We start from the raw sequence: 20,702 nt of genomic DNA on the forward strand, positions 1-20,702 counted from the left end.
GCTTTCGCAGCGAGAGGTTTTTCGACGTGCTTTACTTTGAACTTCACTTTGAACTCTTATTCAAGCAGCGGCTGCCCGCACTCGAAGAGGACGTCTTTCTGTGACACACAGTTGTTGCCTGACCTAGGTACTTTTATACTGACTCTTTTGATTGCAGCCACAAGTGCCTAGTCCTTGCCTTAAGCGTTTGCCATAGCCAATTGATTTGAATACAAACTTTCTCCCATTGTGTAATCTAAAAGCTGATTCGCTCTTTCCTTTGATCCTCAGAATCAGCGATTGGTGTGCTAGTTTAACCTCGCCTCCCAACAGCTCCCCTCACCAGTACTTTTACCCAGAGTGCAGCGCACCTGGAAGTACATGCAAGTACACTGTTCACATTTTTTTTTTTGAGTCCTGGTCTATTTAATTTTTGTTAACATTCTCCTCTGTTAATGATCATATCAAGATAATACTTTGAGTAATATAAAAGGAAATGTGTTTTTTGTTCACTTTGTTAAACTGCCCTCATTTTGTAGGTTAGTGTTATTAAAACATCTTGAATCATGAACATGCTTTTCACTTTGCTTTAGGACACAGTATTGTGTAAAATGAAAATTGTCTTAAAAAAGGGCTGCATTTCTGCTTCATTTTCCTCGGTCTTAATCCGCTTTAATAGAGGCAGCGCAGTTGCAGCAGCATGGGCATTTCATGTTTTTTTTTTCTTTTCATCACAGAAGCACATCAGCAGCATTCAATGGCTTGGGGTTCATTTTTAGGAGAGCCTCCCAGCAAGCAGTTGTTTGGCTTTTGTGAGAAGGACCAACTGTTGCGGTGTTCTATATGAAGATGTGTTTTTTACATTTTTTTTAAACATTTATTTTATTAAGAGAGCAGGTTAGCATTCAGACCGTCCACTAAAGAAAGAATTTGACAAGGTATTGAGGCATGTACAGTATTGGCACATATATACAGAGTAGCAAGAAAAACACAACATCCCACATCATGGCGAAGGGAGAGGCGTAGCATCCTCGTCCGGTATCTGGGAACACAAATAAATACGCAACAGTGACCAAATGTCTTTGGGCCGACACTGTGTCGGGACCGATAAAACAAAGTACTTCATCGTCGTTTACCAAACATGTCTTTTAAGAAATTGGCTCTGGATGGTGCAGTTGTAGACTTCCATGATTTAAGGATACAGCGCTTGGTGACAACACATGAAATATTAAATAAACGCCTCATAGTTTCTTTCACCTTACCAATGTCACCAAGCAAGTACTTTAAGGGGGACAGGGTCGCCGGAATCGACGTTATGTCTTCGAGGAGTTCTGCCACCTCCCGCCAGAATTCCATAATCAAAGGGCATGACCAGTACATGTGGTAGGGGCTAGCGTTTGGTGCATTGCACTTGGGGCAGGCTCCCGTGCAACTCTGAACAAATTTGGCCAGTCTGGCGGGGGCATAGTGGAGCTGATTCAGAACTTTAAACTGGATCAGCCGTAGCCCCGCGTTCATAGAGACGGATCTGGTGAGTTGAAAGAAGCGTGACCACCGTATCATCAATCTGAGTGCCCGTATCCCGCTCCCAGGTCTCTTATCGTATTATGTGACGGGGAGTGGGTTTGTACTAGTGAGTATACCAACGAGACCCCTTTATTGTGACTATTGGGGGATACTACTGCTCTAATACATTCATGTACCTGGGGTTCCAACGGGAAAGATGGCCATCTAGCCGCAAAAGCAGTTTTCATACGATGATATTGAAAGCGTTTAAGTGGGCCTCCTCCCACCATCCCGATGAAGTCAGTGAGTTCACAGAATGTGCCATTTGGGAACATGTCCCTTAGTGTGAATAACTTGTTAGGATCCCAGGATTGTTGAATGGCTTTATCAAATGTTGGGGATATACTCGAAGTTCCACAGGGGGACCTCCGGGTCATAGGGGGTCTCAAGGCCTAATCTTTTATATATCTTGGCCCAGGTGCGTATGGTTGTATATACCGGGTCAAACGGGCATGTGTCTCCATAGACAGGGTTAAGAAGAAGTGATCTGATGTCATTGGGGCGATCAGCATGTTTCTCCATGGGGATGTGGGGAGATGTCATCAGGGTCAAACCAGTGTTTAACAAATTGAGCCTGTGCAGCCAGATAATATAGTTCAAAATCTGGCGCAGCAATGCCACCCCGTGAGAATGGTTCCACCATGTTATCCCACGCCAATCTGGCCGTCTTCACATTCCAAACGAAATTGGAGGCGAGCGACTTGAGTTTCATGAAAAAGGACTTGCCGGGCCATATCGGAATGTTGTTAAAATAATATAAGAGTTTGGGTAAGACTACCATTTTGAGAATAGCCACTCTACCATACAAGGACAAGGGAAGGCTAGCCCACGTTTGGAACTTGGTCGTCAAACTCAGTAACAGTTCACCATGGTTCTGTGTATATAACAATTGTTTGTCCCTGGCCACCATAATACCCAAGTAACGTACTTGAGTCGGGGTGGGCCTAAGCCCAGCAATTGCAGCGATGTTACCCGTACAATCTGTAAGGGGAAATATTTTGGACTTGGGAACATTGATTCTGTACCCTGAATATTCCGAGAACTCATGTATGTCCGACATTATGTGCTGTACGTTCTCTACTGGGTTGCGGACATATAGCAGGGTATCGTCGGCATTTAGTGAAATGATCTGGGGGGGGCCGGTCATCCTAATCCCTCTGTGTGGTTCTGGCGTATATGTTCCGCCATCGGCTCGATAGTAAGTGCGAAAAGTATAGGTGAAAAGGGACAGCCCTGCCTGGTACCTCTGTAGAGCCTAAACGAGGTGGACAAAGTGGCGTTGGTCAGAACCTTAGCAGTCGGGTGAGTATATAGTAGCTGTATGCATTTGATGAAGTATCGGCCAAAGCCAAATCGTTCAAGCACCAGGAAGAGATAAGACCAGGACACGGAATCGAAGGCCTTCTCGGCATCAAGGGCCACCACGGCAGCCTTTGTTGTGGGATCAATGTGTGCCATAACATTAAACAAGCGCCTCCGGTTAAGAGCTGTAGATCTAGTTGGTATAAAGCCCACCTGGTCTGGATCGACATGTACGGCAGGAGCCTGGTGGCTAACACCTTGGCGAAAATTTTCGCATCGGTATTCATCAAGGAGAGCGGTCTATACGAACCCATGTCATGTACAGGTCTACGGGGTTTCAGGAGGACAGTAATAATAGCTTCGCGCATCGATTCTGGAAGGTTTCCTTGATCCATCGCCTCCTCCCACACCTTTAACAGTAGTGGGGCTAGTTCAGTCCTAAATTCCTTATATAGTTCCGTGCTAAGTCCATCCGAGCCGGGGGCACGGCTCCCTGACAGAGATTTAATGGCCTCTACGATTTCTTCAATAGTGATGGGCTGATCCAGTATGTTACGGGTCTCAGTGGTCAGTGTAGGGAGGTCTAGGCTATCCAATTACCGGAACGTGTCTTCTTTACTTTTGATGTCCTGATTGGAAAAAAGGGAGGAATAAAACTCAGCGAAGGTGGAATTAATATCCTGCTCCTTATTAACCAAAGCCCCAGTGGGTGTCAAAATACCAGGGATTGGGCTCCGATGTCTATCTGTTTTAGGCATGGTGGCTAAGAATTTCCCAGCCTTATTACTCTCCCCATATCTACGGGCCTTGGCAGGCGCAGCCATGTATAAGACTTCCCTGCTGACTAACGCGTTGAATTCCTTCAACGAGACATGCATTTGCGATAGTGTTGCCTTGTCCTGTGTGGCGCTATATTCAGTTTGTAACAGGCCTATTTTAGTTCGACTGCGCCCAGCTCCCACTTTACAGCTTTAAGCATACCCGTGGACTTGCCCAGGATAGTACCCCGGATCCAGACCTTGAATGCCTCCCAGAGAGTAGCATAAGTGGTTACCGATCCCTCATTTATTTCAATAAATTCCGTGATCTCAGTATGGAGGGCTTTGCAAATAGTAGTGTCCCTGCGTATGGCAGGGGGCATTCTCCACCGTCTAACTGGAGGAGGGGCATCACCCAGCTGAATGCCAAGTGTTACTTGGGAGTGGTCAGAGAGGGTGCGGGGGTATATTTCACAACTGGTGAACATGCTGGCCAGGGGTCAGCTAATGAACCAGTAATCGATACGTGAATGGGAATCATGGACAGAAGAGTAAAAGGTGAATTTCCTCTCCGTAGGGTGCAGTGTGTGCCAAGCGTCTACCACATCCATCTGTTCCATCAACTGCCGCACAACCAATGCGGCTCTGGAAGGGGCCCCGGGGGCAGTAGAGGACCGATCAAGGGACTGGTCCAAAATAGTATTGAGATCGCCGCCCCAGATTATCAGTGCTTCCCCTGACATAGTAAGCATATCAAGTATCGTACAATAGAACTGTGGATCGTCCACATTTGGCCCACAAGTATTAATTGGTATCCCGCCAACTCCCCCCAGACTAGTGCATATCTGTCAAGCGGATCTATTTTACTGGAGTGGTATTTAAAGCACAGCTTGGGGTGTATGAGGGTTAACACTCCCCTAGACTGAGTATTCCGTGTAGTATCTCTGGGGGCCCCATCTTGGCAGGAATACAGAATTGACATTACCCAGTGCGTGCGTCTCTTGAATGAAAAGAATGAGGATCGTGGCGTGTAACATATGCTGCCACCCTCCTCGCCTTCACCGGGTTGTTAAGCCCGCGAATATTCCAGGAGAGTAGCTTGACTTCTAAGCCCCTATCAGCCTGTGCCATACCCGCATGTTGTAAAAATAATCTGTCCGTAGCCTCGCCCCTGTCGCAAGTGATGCGGCCAGTCTGCCATGCAACTGCTCTCTGATTTTAACAATCAAACTCCTTTAAACAGAAACTCCCAAAACCATCCCGATCTGACACCAGGAACCCACATCATCTGCCCCAACTTTGTCCCACCCACCGCCCTCATCAACTGCGGAATATTGACCCACTCAATAACCGTGGTCGAGCTTGTTTTGGCATTGACCAAACTTCCGGCCGAAGCCAACCTTGTATTCGAATGAAACCCCTTCAGGTGGTCCAAATTTCCACACCAAGAACACCCATTTCCAACCCCTCTTACCTCCACCCCCACCCTCATCATCACCCCCAACTTGACGATGTACCCAAAAACAATCGTGGAACATTCCCGGGGTAGCCATGTTGCCTCACATGGCCGCCTGATTGGCTCCAGTCTTCAATAGTCGCATGGAATGGAGCCGCCCTGCTTGTAGGACCCATAAGGCTGCAGTGGATACTACATAAGGATACAGACCAATCCGGTCGCCGGAAATCCCTAGTCCTCGGGTCTTGGTCTATTCTGTGCCGGCCTGCCCCCCCCTCGGGGGGAGAGGTATGGAAGTCTCTATATACTGTGTGGCCTCAGTCGGGGATTCGAAAAAATGCGCCCTACCCACACGTTGGATCCTCATCTTTGCTGGGAACATCAGAGCATATGGAATCTGGCGGTCTCTAAGGAGTCTCTTGACTGGTTCATATGATCGCCTGCTCGCCTGGACCCCGGCAGAAAAGTATGGATATATATATATATATATATGTATTCGGCATTCCTCGTGTTGAAGCGTACCAGCCTCCCTGGCCAGCCGCAGGATTGTGTCCCTATCTCTATAGTTAAGCAGCCGTGCAATTATTGTGCGAGGGGGAGCACCTGGTTTGGGGGCCGGGGCAAGAGTACGGTGGGCTCTCTCCACCAAGAAATGTTCGGAGAATGACTCGGGACCGAATAGTGTTTTAAGCAGTTGTTCAAGTTGTTTCTCCATTTGGCCTTTCCCAAATGACTCCGCCACGCCGACCACACGGATGTTATTACGTCTTGATCTAGATTCAAGATCCTCGCATTTATGTTGCATTTTAGTCATGGCTTCCTTAAGCTGAGCGATGTCACGACCATGTTGTGAGATAGCGTCTTCGTTACTAATTCTATTTTCTGCATCAGTGACACGTATGCTCTTGCCTTCAGGGAACCAATGGTAGACACTATTTCGTCCAGTTTCATGTTCACTGCTCGGAATCCATTTTCCACAAGCATGGTCAGCTTGTCCTCCCGTCATTCAAAGTCTGCAGGTGGGGTTTCATCAGCGTCAGCGTGCACCTCAGTTATGGCGTCCGGCGCCTGGCTGCCGGTAAATGCATCCATAGGACCCTTCCTCTTGTTACTGGGCGTCTTGCCTCCCTTCCCAACCCTGTGCGGCTCGTCCATGGTGCCAGCACCGGCCCGTTGTTTGTGGATATTCAGCGAAGCCACCTGGATCAGGACGACAGAGTTTGCAGCTGAGGCAACAGGGGTCCTCCGCCTCACCCCCCTTGCTCCCAAGACGTCTGTAGATTTTCCGGCAGGGACCCCAGTACCAGGGCACCAAGGCCCAATGTTAGGCACCAGCGATGGATATTTTCTCCCACGTAATTAGGTGTCAAAACTCAGGGCGCGCCACAGTTTATGCCAAAGAGGGCCTATATAGATGACTGGGTGTCCACCAGCGCGTGGGATCGGCCAGGCCACCAGCACAGGGCTTCATGCGCTAGGGCGACCGTGCCTGAAGTCGCCAAAGGTAGTGTAATCTCCTGCGTATGTGCACCCACGACAAACATAGTTCTGGATGGGGACCGGGAGGCAAGGACTCCGCAGAAGACTACACGGATGTAGGGCGTGCAATGTAATATCAGGAGCAATGTTGCCTGCGAGTAGGGCGTTTCCATCAGGCCCCCCTCACTGGCACAGGGGCCCTTCACCTCCCGCTGCTTCACGAAGCCGTGGGCTTTGGCCTCCGTAAATGTATGTAATTTCTTAGCGGGCGTGGGCCTGCACGTAACACAGAGACCGGCTTCCCTTCCACCGGGAGTGTCGGATCACTCGGGGCCAATTCCTCCGCGCCCCACGTGCCGGCTCCCTGCCACAGGCAGCCGCGTAACAGGATGTCACCGCCGTGTCTAGTGGCGTCTCCGCCGCAAATTCCAGGGTGTGGGGCCACAGAAGAGTAGCGGGTATCGTACCTGAGGGGGGCACAACGTCTCCTCGTCTTCACGGCCGAACAGCTCAGTCCGCAGCTGCTCAGAGTGGGCGCGAGTCAGGCGCGGGCCGCTGACAATGGCCCCGCCAACACTCGGCCTCCTCCTCGCCAGAGTCCACGGCTCCGCGTTGCCTCTGCCTGGAACTCCGAGCCGGATCGCGCTCCCAACACCAGTTGGGCCAAATTCAGAGCAGCGTAACTTCGGCGCCAGAGACCGATTTCCTCAGGATTTGGAGACGTTGGGGACCAGACCTCGGCTCGTCTACACAGCCATTTGTGGGTGCTTAGGTGGCTCCAAAACTGATGTTTTCTGGATGGATCTTGTAATGGAGCAGGAGCTCAGGATTCAGGCGGCCATCTTCGTCGTGCGCAACAGCGTCCCCCCTTGCACTGTTCACTGTTAACGGTGAGTGGTGAGTGTCTGATAAAATAGTGCTGGATTAACTAAAACACAATGCAGTAAAACGAATACTGGAATCCTGAGAGAGTGGGTTGTCCTCTTCGATTAAAGAGTGTATATCTGTTAGTATTTTGTTCCAAAAAGTTTTTCCCTTGGTGAGATATCACTAATAATATTGTTCAATTGTACTTATGGTAAAATTGTATACTTTACGAGTAAATATGTTAGAAATGGAACCTATAATTTACCAACCGTATGATTTTCACACAACCCCTAAGCGCATTGGGAAGGGCCCTCCACCACGCGGATCATCGCGTGGTAGATCTCTATCGCATACGAATGACATAAGGAAGTTTTATTCCGATGGTCTGTTGGGGGCTGATCCTAATCCCTTAAAAGAGAAGGAAAAAAAACTGTAAAACCATAAGTGACGAGCCACAAACTGTTCTGGCGATCTCTGAAAATTCCACCTCGGGAGCGCCGGCGATCAATTTGTGTACGCCTTCAGACTCACTTCTAGCAGCCTTTACTGAACAGAACCTGCTGGGCAACTATGCCCTACCTGCAAATCATAAATCTGTGACTAATGTAATCGTACATCCAGAACCTGCGCAACCTATTGATATATGTCCTGTAAATAATGACCAAGAAGGAATGAATGACGAGGTGGAGGCTCCTGATGTGATAGATGGTTTGGCGACACCAGTTAGCAGTGAAGCAGAAAAACAAAGTAATGCTGAATATATTGAGGAACATTTATCACAATCGGCAATAATGTTCCCGGAGAGCTCCCAAGATTCTTCCATCTTATCGCTATCATTCACACAACATTCCCCTAGGCACGCCAAGCATGACCATTCAGCATCCAAAGGTTCTCAAGATCCTGCCTTAATAACTTCCACTGAAATTACGTTACAAGCCACGAATACTGCTTTGTTTACACTAGCCAAGCTTTATGAAACCATAGATGCAAGAATATCAGATCAGAACTTCCGACTGAAAGAATTGCTAGAAAGTAGGAACACTGTGATTCCGATAATTGAAAACATGACGATTGAAAATGTAAGTGACCCCAAAGTATGTTCGCCAAAAATAACAGGCTTCAAAGAAACTACGTGTGATTTGCCTGTCAATAGAAACCAGCTACATGAAGAAAGGCTAATTTCGTTGCGTGTGAATGAAAAGAAAATGGGTTCCGTGATGCATGATAATTCCTTAGAAAATATTTGATCAAGAGGAAGCAGGAAAAGAAAAAAATATAATAGAAGAGAGATCTATTGAAAAAGGAAATGTCAACTCTGCCCCCCCCCTCCACAAACACTGAGACATATAACATATTCAGTGTGACCTAAGAGGTAAAAAAAAACTTGTTAACGAACACTCTGAGTTTAAAAAAACTAAAAATCAAAAGATTACGAAAATGCAGAAAAACAAATTCCCGTCAATTTGTCAAATTGCTGTCTCTACCTGACAAAAGAAGTCAGGAAAAGAGCGCAGCAATTATTTGGAAATATTCTGCAATTAATAAAAACAAAGCATCCTTGCAACAGGCTCCTTGAGAAACTAAAACTATACTAAAGATGGATCTTAAGTATGATCCTCTAGACAATCTGGTAGAGGAAGTAGCAAAAAATGAACAGTCACTTGGCGAATTGAGAACCTACCCTTCCTCCCAACTGATCCAGTCAAAAGAACTGGGAATCAATCTTGATAGCAAAATAAAAGCCTCTTCGTTTTTGACTCTAAAAGATAGGCGTGAGGAAATCATGCAATCAATGGGTATTTTCTTTTCACGGAATTCAGAGTAATAAAACATATGCTACAAGGCTCCCTGAAATTGAGACAAATCAGACTGGGAAATATAACCCTAAAATATATGACCAGAAAACCCATCAAAAATAATATCTTTGGTGGAGCAAAAGTGACTCAAGTAAGCGTGAACGCTGTGGTGACAAATAAACAAAATTAAATGAAGCTGCCACTGTGAAACAGGCATAACAAATTTAATGTCTTAACACATGTGAGTTTAATTTTGCAATGTCGAGGTGGACAGTATGGGTTATAAGATTTGAATCGATCCTCAGTACTAAATATACTAAAGAGTATTCCAGTCTTACAAGGGGTGAAATCTGATGACATATCAAAAGTTGAATTAATCCATGATCATGATGGGTCACTTGTAAAAATATGGATGTCTTCAGCTATAGTTAAATACACAATTTGGCAAGAAAGGGACGAAATATTCCAATTAGGTTTTCTGACACACAATCCCACAGTAACATCAAACGCAACAAATATCCATCCTCCGAATGTAGCCAACATATATCCTTCTAATGTAACGAGCAAATATCCCAGATGGAAAGGTATGGTTTGCTGATGGCCCATCTGAACCACTGACGATAAAATGTTTCACTGACGATGGTAATCGGACAAGAATGGTAACTAGCTTCTCTCAGGGAAAAGGAACAAATGAATGTTAGCTTAATTCCGAGGAAAGTAAGCAATGCATTCAGTTAGCTTCTTGGAACACCTGAGGCCACACTAATCTTGCTTCAACTTCTATATCCATTTTGAGTACTTATGACATTATTATGCTGCAAGAAGTATGGCTCATTTCTCCCCCAGTATGGGAGAATCATTATGTAATCTTGGAACCGGCTATTAAACGAACGAAAGGTCGGCCTAAAGCAGGTCTTCTAACAGATGTAAGAATGTCAAGTGGAATGAAAGTTGAAGCATGGGCAGCCCCGAACAGTTACATGCAGTTGGTTCGAATTAGGTTGAACTGTCAGATTTTTGCCTGCCTAGATATATACTGGAACCATATTAGTATTTCTGACAATCGTTCTTTTAAGGATTTGATACAATGTTTGAACATGACTGTATACTTGACAAGGGGATCCTTATCAGTCATTGCGGGTGATCTAAATATGGACTGCATTAATGAAAGAACTGGGAAGTTAAGGGATACAAAGAAAAAGTGGATGTGCCTAATGGAAGAGGGGTTTCAACATGATAAATGGCTCAGTGCTTGGGGATGTACCTCCTGAAAGTTACATGGCAGCAAGGGAATTATGCTTCTACAATCAATTATGTTTACACCAACAGTGAGCTATTCTGTCATGTTACCTCTTTCAAAGTTCTACAGCAAACCAAAAGTGATCATAACATTCTACAACTAACATGGCCATGGCCGACAAATACGGGTACAAATACTCGCCAGAAATATACTCCTAATCTAGAAATATCCACAAATGGCAATCGCTTTAGATGGACTCCTGCTGTCTTGGATGAACCTCTCTTGGCGGTATCTTATCCTAAAGACATTCTGAAACCTAATATACAATATCTAGATGGAGACTATGTGGGAACATTAGTTATTTAAGAAATCGGAACAGCCTATTTCTGTGAATCAGAAAAAGCACGAACATGTATATGATGAAGAGATTCGAACTAAGAAAGCTGAGCTTAGGAAAGAAGTACGCTATATTATACAGCAAAATTATAACAAAGCATTTATGATATCTAAGTGCAAAAATAGTTATAATAACTGGATAAAAAAGCAAAAATGATATTGAAAGATGCTCAAACCATGCTATATTCAATGGCCTCAAAGAATTCTGCTTTGGTATGGGGATTGTTAAAAGCTACTTATGGGGGAAGACGATCAATACTACAAATGTAGTATCTGAAGTATGGGTACAATATTACAAATCTCTATATGTTGAAACCCATTTCCCGTGGAGACAAATTGATCATAGTCTCAAGGGACACGAACAATTAAGGTTTGATAATATGGACATTGAAATTTACATCAAAAAACTAAGTAAATCTAGAGCCCCAGGACCTGAGGGTCTGTCCAACTTTATGCTAAAAAAAAAAAAATCCAGAGGCATGGGCGGCTATACTATGCGTTATATTTAATCAAATCATAATCCGCAAAAAGATACCTTGTTCATGGCAGAAATCTATAATTGTCCCCATTTATAAAACAGGGGACCGATTAAACCCTAGAAACTACAGGCCCATTGCATTGCTTGATGCACCAGGAAAGATCTTTGCGCGACTGGTATTAAGAGACTTTAACAAATGGTCTAAAGCAGTGGGTGTAAATGATCCTTTCCATATGGGTTTTGTGGTGGGCATAGGTACTTCCGTAAATCTACAGGTCTTGAATGCCATTAAGCAACATGAACTACAAATTAAACAATCAGTCTTTATGGCTTTCGTTGATTTTGAAACTGCGTTCCATTCCTTATCAAGAAAACTACTATTCAACAAATTAATAAAAAACTTATGCCCTAAATACATACTACATTGGATAATCCAATTTCATACTGAAACCTCTATACAAGTATGATTGACAATGGATGGAACTCTATCCGAGTCCATTAATACATATAAAGGCTTGAAACAAGGGTGTCTCCTGGCCTCCACCCTGTTTAATTACTTCATAGCAGATGTAGCGGAGGAATTTAGAAAGGTGGTATCAGATGCGCCACGACTTGGAGTACACGCAATACCTTGGATGTTTTATGCCGATGATCTGGTTCTGCTGGCTAAAACGCCAAGAGGATTACAAACTTTACTTGATCAACTGGGGAAATATGTGGAAGTCAAAAATCTGATCATAAATGTCTCCAAAACAAAGACAATGAAGATTGTACCCAACAACCGAACCAGAGCACCTTGTTTCACGTGGTCCCTAATGTCTCAATCTTTAGAAGATGTAACTCAGTATAAATACCTGGGGATGAATGTTAATACATCCATTGTCGATGCTCCATATTTAGAAGAACTTAGACAGAAAATCAGAACTGCTACCTTCCAAGCTTCTATTATAAATCAAAAATATGGTACTTTCTCTCAACCGATAATTGTTTTACTGTCAAAAGGTGGTCCCTACGGTACTATATGGTGCAGAGACTAGAGCGTGGAGAAACGAGATGGCTTGGACAAGCTTGGAAGGCCTATTTTGGAAAAATATATTGCATGTACCCAACACAGTGCCAATGTGCTTACTAAGATATGAACTGGGCTTATCCTCGTTATACAGCATGTACATGTGGAGATTATGTAGTCTTTATCATAAATGCATCATGGAGCAACAACAAAGCTCTCTACTACATGTACTGCCTATGTATATAAAGACCAGCGAACACAAGGTCATGAGTATGTGGCGTCAATGTGTAAAACATTTCCTCCAAATTGCGGAAGTCTCTGAGGAACTGTTAGTAATAAACCCTGAGCGAGCCAAAGAAAAAGTCATGATGTGGGATTGGATCTATACTTACGAGCAATGCCAAAACACAAAACATGCAAAAGTCCACAAAATAATCATGAAAAAAGTAAGGACTCCGGAAAATTATTTGCTAAAATGTCCTGGTGTTAAAGCTAGAGATTCATTTCAAGGTTCAGAATGAACCTATGGCATACAAGAAGTGTTCTAGCTAAATGGAACATCATTATGAAAAAAGAACAATTTCTGTAAAGACCCTAGAATTTCATAAACTTTAGCTCATCTAATTGCAGAATGTCCTATGCTACTGCACAAAAGAATTGAGTATTTCAGAAGACACTTTGAAACATTTGTCCCCTTAACGGTTGAACTCTTCTGGCTGCAAATGTATAATACTCAAATAACAACAATAAGAATAGCAGTGGTGAATTACCTAAGAACTTTGAAATTAAAGGAAGCCATTAGGGAGAAACCTTAATAAATTGTTTTAGAAAAAACGCGAAAGAGAAAATATGGTAAAATTGAATGTAATAACTTATTCTTACCAATATTGAGATAATAATTTATTTTAATAGGACATGTTTTATTGTGTAATAATGTAATGTGAATTTATTAAAGTTTGTATGTAATGTTTGTCGTGGTTATACATTTCTTGTATTTATGTATTAAAAAGTTGATTTATCAACTACAACATTAAAAAAAAACACTAAATTTCAACTGAAAGCCGACTATACTTTTCAGCTGCTTAATCTATGCCTCATCCTAAGGCAACATTAAATGTGAATCACAAAGTAAACTTGTGACCATTTTATTCTCCATGGTGATTTCAGGGGTGGAAAGTAGGCAGCTGTTTGGGATTCCAGTTTACTTTGCATTTTCCTATGCATAATACATTTGAAATGCATCCTCAGAGTTAGAGCTCATGTCAACATTACATTTGAAACAAATACTAGAAAACGTAATTTTAGTAAAGAAAAATAATAAATGCAGATACATACAGATAAAAAGACCAAGAAATAAATATGGATAAATACAGACTGAAATGTAAAAAAATACCATAAAACTGAGACTTACCTATAGTTCACTCTTTCTTGGGCTCCTCCTTCATTTGACAGCCTGTAGGCAGGGCCAGCCTTGGGGGCGGGAGGGAGATCGCCCTGGGTGCCATTAGCTCCCCCGCGACGGGCAGTCTTTCAAACGCTCTCCCGAGCTGGCATAGTGGGAGAAGGCGCGGCAGGCGCCCTATTAAGTGTGCCCGCGGAGGCGTGGCGCATTTAATAACCGGGTGATGATGCGAAAGCATCAGCACCCTATTGAGATGATGATCTCCGGATGCAAGGCGGTTTTCATTAGAATAGGGCACTCGTGCATTAACAAGAGTGGCCTATTTCATTAACTGTTCAGGCGCCGGAGGGCGTTGACCAGGAGCTTAGGCGCGCCCGGGGCACTGCCTGTAGGGTGTTTGGTTTTGTCGTGCAGGAATATCCTGTAATGGGAGAACACTGTCTTGGACACTACTGCAGCAGTCCTCTTTTCATTCGTATGAGTTCAGGGCCATGTGACCATCTTTTAACACTCTTCTCTGCTTTCAGATGTGAAGAAGGTTAAGCGCAACGTGGACAAGCTTCTGGTAAGGCCAGGGTCACTTGTTGCTAATTTAAGTGATGTGGGAGGACATGTACTTGTGTTTGAGGGCTGTTTAACTTTCTTGGCTGTAGCGAGTGCAGCTTTGTGAAGACTGGGCCTCAGCACATGGGCTTGAAGGAGGCTCCAAGCAGGGGTAGTGGGGGCGAACTAAGGAGGCTCCAAGCAGGGGTAGTGGGGCAGATCTAAGGAGGCTGTAAGCAGGGATAGTGGGGCAGATCTAAGGAGGCTGTAAGCAGGGATAGTGGGGCAGAACGAAGGAGGCTGTAAGCAGGGGTAGTGGGGCAGAACTAAGGCTGTAAGCAGGGGTAGTGGGGCAGAACGAAGGAGGCTGTAAGCAGGGGTAGTGGGGCAGAACTAAGGAGGCTGTAAGCAGGGGTAGTGGGGCAGAACTAAGGAGGCTGTAAGCAGGGTTAGTAGGGCAGAACTAAGGAGGCTGTAAGCAGGGGTAGTGGGGCAGAACTAAGGAGGCTGTAAGCAGGGGTAGTGGGGCAGACCTAAGGAGGCTGTAAGCAGGGGTAGTGGGGCAGAACTAAGGAGGCTGTAAGCAGGGGTAGTGGGGCAAAACTAAGGAGGCTGTAAGCAGGGGTAGTGGGGCAGAACTAAGGCGGCTGTAAGCAGGAGTAGTGGGGCAGAACTAAGGCGGCTGTAAGCAGGGGTAGTGGGGCAGAACTAAGGCGGCTGTAAGCAGGGGTAGTGGGGCAGAACTAAGGAGGCTGTAAGCAGGGGTAGTGGGGCAGAACTAAGGAGGCTGTAAGCAGGGGTAGTGGGGCAGAACTAAGGAGGCTGTAAGCAGGGGTAGTGGGGCAGAACTAAGGAGGCTGTAAGCAGGGGTAGTGGGGCAGAACTAAGGAGGCTGTAAGCAGGGGTAGTGGGCAGAACTAAGGAGGCTGTACGCTGGGATAGTGGGGCTGAACTCAGGAGGCTGCCAGCAGAGGTAGTGGGGCTGAACTCAGGAGGCTGCCAGCAGAGGTAGTGGCGCAGAACTAAGGAGGCTGCCAGCAGAGGTAGTGGCGCAGAACTAAGGAGGCTGCCAGCAGAGGTAGTGGGGCAGAACTAAGGAGGCTGTAAGCAGGGGTAGTGGGGCAGAACTAAGGAGGCTGCAAGCAGGGGTAGTGGGGCAGAACTAAGGAGGCTGTAAGCAGGGGTAGTGGGGCAGAACTAAGGAGGCTGTAAGCAGGGGTAGTGGGGCAGAACTAAGGAGGCTGTAAGCAGGGGTAGTGGGGCAGAACTAAGGAGGCTGTAAGCAGGGGTAGTGGGGCAGGACTAAGGAGGCTGTAAGCAGGGGTAGTGGGGCAGAACTAAGGAGGCTGTAAGCAGGGGTAGTGGGCAGAACTAAGGAGGCTGTACGCTGGGATAGTGGGGCTGAACTCAGGAGGCTGCCAGCAGAGGTAGTGGCGCAGAACTAAGGAGGCTGCCAGCAGAGGTAGTGGCGCAGAACTAAGGAGGCTGCCAGCAGAGGTAGTGGCGCAGAACTAAGGAGGCTGCCAGCAGAGGTAGTGGGGCAGAACTCTACATCATATGTTGGACTTGTGGGAAGCTGCTGCTTTGTTTCCTGCTGTAAATGTGACCCGTCCCTCAGTGGCTCTCTTTACTCCTCCTCCCGAACCCTTGGGCAGGTCGCAATAGCACTTTATTTACTCCATCTGTTTTGGTTTCTCTGTGAATCCTTACAGTATCCTTCACACTACCACCTAGAAACAGACGGGATTGTACGACCCACATCTGCTAAACTCTCCCCACCTCCTTGTCCTCCAGTCAGCCATCGGACACTACCCCCCTGCAGCCAGGCGACCTCGAGGCACAATTGAGCAATGGAGTCCGGCTTCTGACTCCCTTCAGTGGGTCCATAAAGTAACGTATGTCTCACTCACACCCTTATTGCAAACCCAACCACCCTGACTGGACAGGCCCACAGTGACGTGTCTCGGCAGGATAGCTCAGGGGCAACGTGCTCGTCTTGGAAGCAAGACACAGAGCACCCCCGGTTTGATTCCCCGGTCCGCGCTTAGAAACCTCTGGGTATTAAGCGCGTTATAAATAATATCACTGGTCTCTAAGGGGCAACCCGTGCACTTGGATGCAGCAGTCTGCATCATTTGCCCCTGCAGATGACAAACGTTCATTTTCCAACCTATTGTTTTCCAAAGGAGTCGTTAACTGAAGGTCCACTGTGACTTGTGGCCAGTCTCAATTCTCCCCCGATCTGCAATGGAATGCTGCTGTCCTCTGACTCACTTTTGGCGATGCTCTATGGCCGGTTTCCTCCCACGCCACCAGCAGCCCAGTAAACGAGTTTTGGAGTGAAGTCTTATCCATGACCACTCTAGTCTGGCCTGTAAACTTTGACAGCCTTTCCCTGGGAGTAGGGCAGGTGGGGCCAGTGGTAGTGTGTTGTATTACTTGCCATCTATGAAGTGTTTCCCTCCGCCCAGATTAGACGGGAACCGACACTAATCCTCTGATAAAGGTGAGACTGGTCCACCATCAGACAGAGGGTCGATTGATGGTTCATGCCTAACGTGCAGGGGGGCTCGGGTTTGGAAACGTAAACGTTTTAAAGCGAAAGGCATCCAGCTCCGTAATCTTGTGACCTTGTAGAAATGCTTCAGCAAGACTGACATCTAGTATTACCCAACGGACTTGGTGCTTGTTTTGTTCCTCTTGGAAGGATGAAAAGCAAGCCATTGCTACTGGGGCTGCACACAAACCACATTAGCCTAATGTGGTTTGATACTGGGATTGCTTTCTGCGACCTGCAGGTTAAATGTACATGTTGAAGCAGAACTCTGTACATGCGGCTTAACTGTCTGAGCTATCCTTCCGGGGTTAGATCTTTAACCTGCAGATTGGACACAGTTCTTAGTCATGGGTGGTTTACACACAGCATTTTTCTTATTCGCTTAAGCCCATGTTTTTATCAAAATCATTAGAATTAAACCATCTTGCATTTTCCATCATGGAATCTTCATTGGTCATAGACCATCGTGCATTGTCCATCATGGACTCTTCATTGTTCATAGACCATCTTGCATTGTCCATCATGGAATCTGCATTGGTCGAGACCATCGTGCATTGTCCATCATGGACTCTTCATTGTTCATAGACCATCTGGCATTGTCCATCATGGAATCTTCATTGGTCATAGACCATCTTGCATTGTCCATGGAACCTTCATTGCTAAAGCATGAATGCAGGATATCTCTCTGCTTGTGCGGGACCCAGGAATAGGCTTTGTGTGTGGTTGCAGTGCAGCCTTGTGCAATGGCGCCATCCGGCGGGCATAGGAACATGCCTCTTGTGTATAGCCCTGTGTCGTTTGCCAGGATTGGTGCAGCGTTCTTTTCTGAAGGGAAAGATGTCCTCACTGGCACGTTGGAATATCCCTCCGATCCAGACACTCCATGCCGCTGCGTAGTGGGCTGTATTTTCAGACTGACGCTTTTGGTGCATTTTTGCTGGAGTTGGAGTAAAATAAATAGTCAGCCCAGCATGAAAGCTCAGATCTCTGTCTGATGTACATATTTCCATGCAGCTCGATCAGTCCATTGCAGAGCACCCCAGCCTGCAACATGGGCAAACCTCCCCTTTGATCCCTATTTGAAGAGATTTCATCTGGTGGGCCATTAATGGTTTATGCAAGCGCTTTGAAGCTGTACTCCGCGCTGTGGCACCCCTTCGTTCAGGAAGTTGCTTTTAACAGCTGGCAAGTTTTGTGTGTACACATCACACCTGCTTAGTGGTGTACTGTGAAGGGGTTCAGACTCTGTGCCGATTCGACCTCCTGCCTACAGCAGGCCCTGGTGTTCCTAGTAGGGCAGCGTTGTCCTGTTGAAAGCTGCTGATCTCGCCCCAGTAAGTGCGACACTGGCCAGTTCCTCAAGGCCTTCCTTATCCAATGTTCCACTTGATGCATGACTGGGGACCTGTATCTCCTCCCCAGCTCTACGCCCTGGATCAGGAACATTTGGTGCACCAGATGTCTTCAACTACAACTCCCATCAGCCCCAGCGAGTGGGGGTCAAAGGTGAGGAATCAAAGAAGTCTGTTTTATGCATTCGAGCCACAGATTGCAGACTCATGGTGTAAGTAACCCTCTTAGCCCTGGCAGGACACAGCATATCCCATCCAGTACTTCACTCTTTTGATTCAGCACCGGAGCTGCAAATGATGCTTTTCTGCATATCCCATTGTGACGAATCAAGGGTATTCCGCCCCATCTGACTAGGTGGGAGCCATCCCCTATGAGACTAGGGAGGTGAGCCTGCTCAGCAAGACCCTCCCTTGGGGTCGAGGCAAGTGGGACCTCACTGGGAGTGACTCCCCTCTAGGGGACAATGACTCATTCCCACGAGGAACTCCCTAGAGAACAATATCTGCTTATATGGGGTTGCTTTTAATACCAAGTAATATGTGCTTCTTTTTGCTGACTTCAAGCAATGCTGTCTCAAATACGAGACATGAAGTCAAACGAACGCCCCTTTAATCTCCGATCTGTATGTAACTTGGGCGAACCGATCGAGAAGAGAGCAAGCCATATGTGGGGTAAGCCCTCTGATGTAGCTATGCCTTAAAGGGGTGGAACAGTGTGGGGTCCGCGGCTGTCAGTGAGGAAGAGAATGCCAACCGAGATCGCTGGAGGCCGGGGTGTGACGAGTGCAGGTGAACTTGCTGTCAGAACAGAGTCCAGGAAGCTGTCCTTTGTGTCGGCGTGACCATGGGAACTCTGTGGTGGGCCTGAAGCCCGACCAATGACGCCTCTACTCAAGAGGAACACAAACTCCCTGCGACAGAACAAGCACACTGAGCGAGGGGTCTGGAGCGAGTCACCGGCAGAGCCGATGAAACAGATAGAGCCTCAAGGATGCCGCTCAATCCCAACACCAGGCCCCCAAACTAACCGCGTGGATTGAAGGTACTAGGGTAGAGCAAGAAAGGGGGAGGCAATTGGGACTGCGTGTCATATGTGAAAGTAATTGCAATACTGAACGTGAGGCATTGCGAAAACACGAACATGTGTATTGGGAACCGAAGTTGCCAAGTATTTAACATTGGAATGCATTATGAAAAGACTTTGCAAATCAATTTGAATCAGTTAAAGCACAAACCACGGAATTATAAAAATCCAGGAAAGTAGGAAACTGGTGGAGAGGCCCCAGGGGTGGTGGTACCTCACCATTGAGAGACACGAATAAAACCCCAAGAGGGACAGACCTCAATACAATGATACAGCAGGAGTAAAAATAAGAAGTTACAAAAGATTATATACAGATGGATAATCAGAAGGACATTAAGTTCCGATCTTGCAAGCCCCAGGACACACGACACGGATGTGTACCACAAGCTACAGGATCTCTTAAAACATTCAGCGACTCCAGGTCCGCCACACTGCCCATTCTAACTCCTTTGTGTACACCACCCCTACACCCCAATTTCTAGTGCTCTGAAAGGGTTCCATGCTGTGTGAGGTGCTGAACAGATCTCCAGAAATAGGTAGCAGCCCTTCTAGGAAGTGGTTGTACTGTCGCACAACATACTATAGCCCTGTTGAGAAATTCTGAGAGATCGTCCGGGAGGATAGCACAAGGGCAATGCGTTTGTCTTGGAAGCAAGACAATGCAAAGCAACACTGGTACGAATCCCGGTCCTGTGCTTACGTGTTTAGCACGTAATAAAAGATTATTCCATTGGAGGAGTGCATTCGATGTGTGCAGGGAAAAAGGGGTGTGGTGGTTCAAACTTGCGTCATACTTTCCTCGCACACCGTTTTTAATTTTTACTTTACTTTATTTATAAAGCTCCACAGAAAAGGCCCACGGGCATAGAAACGCTACAAAAACCAAAGCAACCAGGGTCCAAGCATCGGTGTAGAGCAGGCTATGCAGAAAAAAAGCAGTAAAACACAGCTGTTTTTAATGCACGTTTTAATGCTGGCAACGGAGCAACAAACCCTCAGATCAGGAGGGAGGGCATTCCAGCTTCTTGAAGCTGCATTGGGGAAAGACCCTTTGGCAACTATGGTCAGCTTGGCCCCGGGCACCCGAAGAAGAAAGGAGTGATTAGTTCTCAGCACCCTCCGTGCGGGCTGGCAGGAGAGTGCAGATATGTACGCAGGACTTGTGCCATATAGGCACTTCTGTGCAATGCACAGCAGGCGAAAGGTAACTCTACTGGCCATAGGTAGTTGTTGAGGAGCCCTCCTGGCCTCTGACAGATGATCTATTCTGTGTGATCCCTCCACAGCCTGTACCGCATTATTTTACACTATCTGTAACCAGACGATTTTTCTTTTGTCCATACCTTGCAGAAAGCTGCAGCAATAGTTGAGTTTTGCACCAGTATTAGCCCGGGCAAAGTGGCACAATTGTTGTGGTTAAGTAAAGGTTTTACCTGAA

General features: G+C 46.3%; 1 protein-coding gene across 7 annotated transcripts in view; it reads left to right on the plus strand.

The window, feature by feature from the left end:
• The window catches only part of GPR107 (G protein-coupled receptor 107), a 387,352-nt gene that overhangs the window by 114,078 nt on the left and 252,572 nt on the right, over positions 1-20,702 (plus strand). For all 7 annotated transcript variants that reach the window (XR_011268468.1, XR_011268470.1, XR_011268471.1 and 4 more), the window contains exon 6: positions 14,256-14,293. Coding sequence is in view for 1 of the 7 variants with exons in the window: in XM_069609259.1 (XP_069465360.1) it covers positions 14,256-14,293 (38 nt within the window). In the remaining 6 variants the exon portion in view is untranslated. The remainder of the gene's footprint in view (positions 1-14,255; positions 14,294-20,702) is intronic.

This window comes from Ambystoma mexicanum, chromosome 8, assembly GCF_040938575.1.
Source record: "Ambystoma mexicanum isolate Mex_15411 chromosome 8, UKY_AmexF1_1, whole genome shotgun sequence".
Taxonomy (NCBI): domain Eukaryota; kingdom Metazoa; phylum Chordata; class Amphibia; order Caudata; family Ambystomatidae; genus Ambystoma; species Ambystoma mexicanum.